The sequence below is a fragment of the Anopheles moucheti genome, chromosome 2 (assembly GCF_943734755.1).
Source record: "Anopheles moucheti chromosome 2, idAnoMoucSN_F20_07, whole genome shotgun sequence".
Lineage (NCBI taxonomy): Eukaryota > Metazoa > Arthropoda > Insecta > Diptera > Culicidae > Anopheles > Anopheles moucheti.
The window spans coordinates 28,305,814-28,313,731 of NC_069140.1; the positions used below are offsets into that span (position 1 = coordinate 28,305,814).

Below are 7,918 nucleotides of genomic sequence, written 5' to 3' on the forward strand. Positions count from 1 at the left end.
GCACAACACAAACGTGCCAAAGCCATTGTGGCAAGTGCTTCCTTTCTATTGTGACTGTGTGTGTATGTGTGTGTCTATGTGTGTGCTTTATTGATTTTCTCTAAAGTCTCACCCCCAAAAACCAATAGTCCCGGGAAATATTATTACACCACTGAACTTCACTCGGCGCATTGGTTTGGTTTGATGTGCCGTACCGCCAGCGTACGTTTATTTTAGTGGGTGGGAAAATCAAATATTTGCAAAAATGGAAGTTTGCGTGCTGACTTTGCGGAATGGACCGAACGGGTTTTAGTGAAATATCTTCCCAGCAAATTTTGCTACCCAAAGCATTTGCACTGTGGAAAATTAATTTATCTTGCCAGGGTTTCTCCGCTGTTCGCACCGGACGCAAATGTTCATCGATGCTGGCTTCCAGCGTGATGGATTCGCGTCGTGTCGAATTTCGGACGGTGGCTAAAGGTGAATTAAATTTGCTCATTTCGTAGTCATATTAAATTGGAAAGCTTTATTCTTCTAGCGGGTCCGTTAAAAGTCCGATTCTTATAGGTGCTTCCATTCGTAGGGACGATTTTTCCAATCAGACTCTTCGTACTGTTTTATGGTTTATACTTTTACATAAAATATAACATCTGCTGTTTCCACTTTGATTCACTTTTATTTGCAGAACTATGAAGATGTGAGCCAAACCCGGTTGATTGAGTGTCTGAGCTTGAACAGTTCACCTCACTGCCATCGCCAATCAGCGCTGAAATTCACGGAATTCGTGGAATGTTCTTAACCGATCGGTTCGTTCAGCGTAACCGAAGGTGAGTCAAATTTCTTTCCAAACAATGTCTCCATGTGTAAAAATACCTTCAAAACAACTGTTCCATTCAATAACTTTGGCTATTTTTTACGGTTTTTTTTTTCTTAATATTTCAAGAGTTTTATTCGTTCCTCGAAGTGTACTTCTGGCGCTGGAGTAGCGCTGTAGCGCCGCACTAGACTGCATTTCAATTTGTTTCGCTCGAGCTTTCAGGCCACTTGCTTCGTCAACCGGCCTTCCCATCGGTGTGGCGAACCCCGATGACGGCAACGGTGAATCCGGTGATCAAAGTGCCGGTACTGGAAAAACCACTCAACTCCGTCCCGGCGGTGCCCGCGATTGGTAGCTCAGCGACAGCGACAAGCAACGGTGCAACATCAGCAGGTGACACCGGTGGCACTGTCGTCAGCTGCCGCAGCATCGGTGGCAATCATTTTTAGATTCTTCCCACCAGCACGCGTTGCGCTTGCTTCTTGACGCTGAGAAGCAACGGTAGCGTTCTTGCGGGGGTGTGACATTATTAGGGTGTGCCACGGGAGGGATAACGATGATACAGTAATTCAATCAAGCCACTGGTTTCTTTTCTTATCATCCGTCTCTCACACACACACACACACATCCGTACGGTCGATCGGCAGCAGTGAACGAGGTGAGTGAGCGAGTGAAGGAAGAATGCCCCCGGTCAAACCGGGGGTCTACGCGAATGTGCGCAGTTTATTTCTGCAATCCACATCACCCTCTAGATGCTTGTTCGCCATTGTACCCGAGGGCAATAGCGTGATGGCATCAGTGTAAAAGCTTCTACTTATCTCTGTTCCAGTGCTTCCTGACCTCGACCAATCACACGCTTTCCTTTCATTTTCCATCCCACAGCAAACACGGCCTGACAACGGTTTGTGGTGCTGGCGTGTGTGCCATATGCTTCGAACCGGCCGTGTTGCGTCAAGCGACACCCACACACTCGGAGGCTGGTAGAAGAACGAAAAAAAAATCCCCAAACGTTCCGGAGTAAAGCCACTTCCAAGCTGAGCTCTGAGTCTGAGTCGGGCGGTACGGTAAATCACTGCGGGAGTAATTCAATAAATACATCGCACAAGCTACTCGACCGAAGAGTGAACACGCGTGATGTTTGAGGCTAAGGTAACTTCCGCCACGCTTGGGCGGATGTGCTAGAAAGTCCGGAACGGCATCCATTTGGAGTGCGCCGGGTGGAGTTCCGCAAGGGGCAACAATCAACAATTCCACTCGATCAGCGTGGGTGGCGATCGATGTGAACCAATTGTCTGCCTACAAATAGCATTCAGCGTGTAATCGTCTGCAAGGCGACCGAAACGAAACGAGACGCAATTTAACGCAATACCAACGGCATCGGGTCAACAGGCGAACGTTTTCTGAAGTGTTGCTGGGTGCGGGTCTCGCAATAGCTGCATCGGCAGCACCCACTATCGCCCTATCGCACGCGGGGAATGGGGGTCTGATCCTCGGAGCAGCCCCCACTTCCTGCCCAGGGCGTCCGGCCACCGTCCAGCTGCATGTATGGATTCGGCCACCATCGCAACGACCAGCAAGCAACGCACGGATATAGACGGGGCCGGCCGGACCGACGGCGTCCCGGTGGCCCTAACCGTGGCCACGACCGTCGCCAACCTGCTGCTAGCCAGCCCGAGTCCGGGCCTCGCCGCAACCTCCACCGCCACCACCACCACCTGGGCCATCACGACTGAAACTGCCGCCCCGCCGTACCTCGTTTACGGCGCGAACCTGAGCTCTCTACCGTACCTGGATGCGAATAGTACCGCGTCGCTGTTCTCCCTCATCCCGGGCGTCGACGCGTCCTCGACACCGGCACCGGCCGGCGCATCGCACGTGACCATTTCCACGATCGTGATCAGCATCATCCTGCTGGCCGTGATCGTCGGCACGGTGATCGGCAATGTGCTGGTGTGCGTCGCCGTCTGTCTGGTGCGCAAACTAAGGCGGCCCTGCAACTATCTGCTGGTGTCCCTCGCCATATCGGACCTGTGCGTGGCCCTGCTCGTCATGCCGATGGCCCTGCTGTACGAGGTGCTCGAGGAGTGGCGCTTCGGCGAGGTGTTCTGCGACATATGGGTAGCGTTCGATGTGCTTTCCTGCACGGCCTCCATCCTCAACCTGTGCGCCATCTCGGTGGACCGGTACTGGGCGATCACGAAACCGCTCGAGTACGGTGTGAAGCGAACGCCGCGCCGGATGATTGCCTGCATTGTGCTGGTGTGGTTGGCGGCGGCCTGCATCTCGCTTCCGCCACTGCTCATCCTCGGCAACGAGCACGAGATCAACGGGCAGCCGGCCTGTTCCGTGTGTCAAAACTTCTTCTACCAAATCTACGCGACGCTCGGCTCCTTCTACATCCCGCTCGCCGTCATGCTGTTCGTGTACTTTCAAATATTCCGCGCCGCACGGCGCATCGTGATGGAGGAGAAGCGGGCCCAGAAGCGGCTGGAAAGCGCGATCAACGGTGCGACCCAGGCCGTAACGCAGGAGAAGAAACCGCCGGGGCTGACGGATGGGAAGGGTACCGCGGGGAAGGTCACGAACAGCTCGCCCCAAAACAAGCGGCTACGGTTTCAGCTGGCCAAGGAGCGGAAGGCATCGACCACGCTCGGCATCATCATGTCCGCGTTCACGATCTGCTGGTTGCCGTTCTTCATACTGGCGCTAGTCCGCCCATTCATGAAGGACGACCATCGGACGCTGTCGTCGTTCTTTCTGTGGCTCGGGTACGCCAACTCGCTGCTGAATCCCATCATCTACGCGACGCTGAACCGCGACTTCCGGAAACCGTTCCAGGAGATCCTGTACTTCCGCTGCTCGAGCCTGAACAACATGATGCGGGAGGACTTCTACCACAGCCAGTACGGTGATCCCGGCTCGCAGCGGTTGGTCATCACGAACGATGGAGGGGCACGTGAGAGCTTTCTGTGAAGGCCTTTGGTGGCGGTACGCCCCCGTGCGGATTGCACGATTGATTTGGTGAACGGTGGCCGCCCCACCGTTTGCCGATCCGATCGAAGTGCAGTTGAAAAAAAAAAACACCGAAACAAAACAAAACAAAACAAAAGAAACACGAACAAAAAACCAAATACACATTTAATGCAGGCAACAATCACGATAAAAAGATGACCCACCCCACCTAGCGGGTTTGAACGGTATTTAGTTTAATTTAGTCTTCCGTTTTTGTACATAAGCGCTAAAAACACTAGGAACTAGCTCATCCGCACATCCTTTTCTCATTCGTCGTACTTTAGCTGGTCACCATCGTTCGAAAGCATTAGTAAGCCGAACACACACACACGCGTACACGCGTACACAAACACGACTCGCCCACTCGCCCGATACATCGAGCTCGTTTATTCGTTAACCAACGCCTTTTCCCAGGAGTCCTTGAAGGTACAACCAAAAAATCCCACTGAAGTAAATAAATAACTAACATCACATCCAATGGCGTGCAGGAAGGTCAAGATTTATCACTGTTAGATTGGGAAAAGATTGTCTATCCGTTTGTGTGCGTGTGTGTGTGTAAGTGTGTGTGAATGTGTACTGTGTAGGTATGGAGGCACGCGATGATTACTAGACCAATGCAACGCCCATAACATTTAGCAAGAACACGGATGTATATGTTTTGTGATATATTAAAAAAAAAGAAGAGAATAGAATGGTTGGTACATGTGTTCCTTTATGCGTGGTGTCGTGGGGTAAGTGCGTGGTAAGAAGCATAGCATAGCAAAACAAACAAGAAGAAGAAATGCACAACAAGAAAATATAAGAAAAGAAAACAATAAACAAACACGTACGCCGGAAAAGACACCCATACACGCATCACTACCAGCCCGACTAGGGGGCGGTAGGAAGACAAACAAACAAACAAACAAACAAACAAACAAACAAAACAGAGCAACAACTGCCAAACTATTCCGGGAGGCAAAAAAAAAAAGCAAAAGCAAACTATTCGTATCGATGTGTTGTCTTTTTTTCTTTCGAGAATTCGAGATCGCTAGGATTCGGTTCGATCGATGTGTACGTATCGGTGTGTATGTATTGTGCGTGTTGTACCTATGAACCTGATGCGTGTACTTTTGCATCGCGGTTCGAATCCCCTTCGGGGGTCGAATTGTGCCGTGCTCTATGCATGTTAGACTAGTTTTCGATGTTCTATGTGGAGAGAAAGGCAGACACGTGCACGGCCGGGGATGGTTATCGAAATCGCCAGTACCAGTATTAAGTAACAAAATAACGCCATGTTATTGGTGGAAAAGCGGTAAGAAACGAGCCGGTTCTTTGTTTGGTAGAGAAAATGGCGTTGCCGTACTAGCTTGTAACCGGTGTCCGGCAGAGACAACACGAGCTTTTCACTGTAGGCTGCGGCAAAACGATATCAAAACTGTAACTGGCACAGTTTTGTGTTTCAACTTTCTTACACCATTCACCGTCGATACTTTCCGCTACACAAACAGAACAGATTGTCGTGCAGCCGCTGCAATTGCTCGTCGTACTTTCCCGCGTGAGATATTTGCATTGGTTCAACTATTGATATTCTAGACAGTAATGGACAGCATTCGGGGAGGGGTTTTCTTTTTTTGGTGTTGAAGTGATCGAACATCACACAAAGCAAACAGCTGATGAACCGCGGTAGTTGTGGTGCGTAACGTAACGAACGGGAACGAGCAGTACAGGCAGCAAATATTCGTATAAGCATCAACTTCAGCGGCAGGTACGAACACACACGCAAGCAGGGTAGTAGAGACAGAGAGAGAGAGAGAGAGAGAGAGAAAGTCAGCAAAATCAACCACAATATAAACATAATAAATCAAATCAAAACGCGAAACGAAGTGGATGCGGTGGCCGTAAACCAAAATGTAAGATAAAATGCTACTCAGTTTAGTTAGTTAGCTATAAATATGTATATTTTTTGTTTGTTCCGACCTTTACTTTCCCTATGTATAGCGACGAAACAAAGCAAAAAAGCGGATCAGACGGACGGAAATAAACAGTGGTCGAAAATCGATTCAGAAGGCGATGCAAAACCAAACGAACAGAGAATGAGTTTGTCTGTTGTATTATTATTGTTTTATTTTTGGAATGTTGACGTTTGTATGGTTTTTTTAATGTGTTTTGTTGAGAAACTGGTATATGGTAAAAAAGGTAAATATTGCTTTACTATTCAACAATCATGTTCGGGATGACACCGACCAAGACGGACTATAAGTCTTTCCAAGCCCTGTGAAACATGATCGGAGTTTTCGTAGCTTGAAGATCAATGTGGCAAGAAACAGGATTTTCACCAAAGATTTTACATATAGCTGATCGCTGTATGAAATCGTCAAATCTTGGACCCAAAGAAGTCAGAAGTCAGCACTGAAAAAAGCATTCATGTGCGAAATATGTGATAGGGCGCAGAAATGCCAAAACAACAGTCACAACGGTTAAAGCTGAGACTGTATAGAACCCGTAGTTAAGCGTTGGGAAAGGACTTACAATTGCACGAAGCCGCACGCTCTTCAGTGAGCAATGCGCACTGTATGGACACTTAGTTTAGTGTTGGATCACAACTTGTTAAGAACGCAATCTATTCGTTATGCGGTGCCCTCTGGGAACTGACGGCATTCGCTATGCAGTGAACTCTTTCGAATACTTCCAGGCGCGTACAGAATCTGCTCTTCTCGTTCAGGTGACTTCTTGAGATGTAATTAGTGTGCAATGTGGTGATTATGTGCACCAGTGTCATTAAACATTTTTTACAGGTCACATTGGGGCGTGGTGTAATATCAAGATAAAAAAAAGATGATGAAAGCTTTTAATTAATTGGAAAAATTCTCTTAAGGTTGTAGTGCCACCAAAGACTGTGCAGAAAGAGCTCACCATCCAGCAAATAATTGGACTCTACAGGTGCTTGCCAGATCTTTGGTGAAGTCTTTTTGAAACACTCACATTTACAGCGCAGACATGGTAGCTTCAATTGAGATAGACGAGACGCTCAACCGTGAAAGGTTCGAATGACTCCTGCAGTAGGCCAAGTTTAAGAACCACTTTGGAACTTCTGTAAAGTAAGTAAGTATTCGAGATAATCGTTTTTAGTATAATGTCACTAATTGAGCAGCTGATAAATTTCTTGTTGATGATATCTTTTGATTGTTCCCCAATTTTCGGATTATCTTAAGCGAATCAAAAAGGAAATAACAAATTCCGAAAAGTACCAAGACAAAATTATAGGCCGTTACACCATTTATTCGTACGCTAGCGGGAGCTTTGGGCCCGAGCCACAATATGTCTGCATTGTGTCGTACGGTTTTAATCATTACATCATCACGTCATAAACATAAAGCTCGTGACATGCAAGAACATAGCGCCGGGTAGGGAGAAATGTTTTCTTTACCTTCCATCCCACCTCGTTTTCACACGTTCCCATCCCGCATTCGCCGCTTTTTGTCGTGCCCGGAAGGGGCACCGTACAACACATCGCATGCCAAAACGTGCTGCAGCATTCGAGTGGCTTTACCCAGATAACGACTAATTACCCGCCAGTTTAAATAACGCTCCCGTGAAGCGTTGATTCATGATAACCAATTTTTCTTCTGCGACCAAACAATCGAATCTTGTGTGGTGCTGCTTCCCTGCTTTCTGTTGTCCCTTGCCCTCGCACAAACAATGTCCCTCTAATCCGTAAGGTGAGGGTAGTGTTGGCCAAAAAAGTTAACGTATATGGAGAGCAACTAAAAAGAAAAAAGCATAAGGCACGAGAAGAATTTATTCTTATCAACATCGGAACAGCCGGTGACTGCCTTGTGCGCCACCCCCTCCCCCCAACACCTCCCCACCCTCCGGCAACGCTTCGTTGGACAACCTAATCAAATGACGCACTTTGCGCTGGAGACGGTCGTTCGGTAATATTTTCCCAAACCCAGAACGGCTCAAAGTAACTTCCAGCAAACAGTAGAAGCATAACAGTGTTTAAAGGGAAAAACGTGAGTAACCGTGCCGTGTTTGGTGGGCGGTCGTGGACGGTACAGGAAGTAGCATAATTTTCGTTCTATTAGCAGCGCGCCGCGCGAGCCGCGAATGTTCGCATCTCACGCA

General features: G+C 48.3%; 1 protein-coding gene across 1 annotated transcript; it reads left to right on the top strand.

Moving 5' to 3' along the window:
* Positions 1–963: 963 nt before the first annotated feature.
* LOC128310148 (5-hydroxytryptamine receptor 1-like) lies at positions 964–5,969 on the top strand. The gene is made up of 2 exons (XM_053046712.1): positions 964–1,454; positions 1,679–5,969. Exon 2 carries the CDS (start codon positions 2,342–2,344, stop codon positions 3,767–3,769), a length of 1,428 nt encoding a protein of 475 aa, XP_052902672.1. The 5' UTR covers positions 964–1,454; positions 1,679–2,341; the 3' UTR covers positions 3,770–5,969.
* The last annotated feature ends 1,949 nt before the right edge of the window (positions 5,970–7,918 follow it).

Excerpts from the sequence above, each read along its gene's own strand:
- LOC128310148 (XM_053046712.1), top strand. The coding sequence starts at position 2,342 with ATGGATTCGGCCACCATCGCAACGACCAGCAAGCAACGCACGGATATA.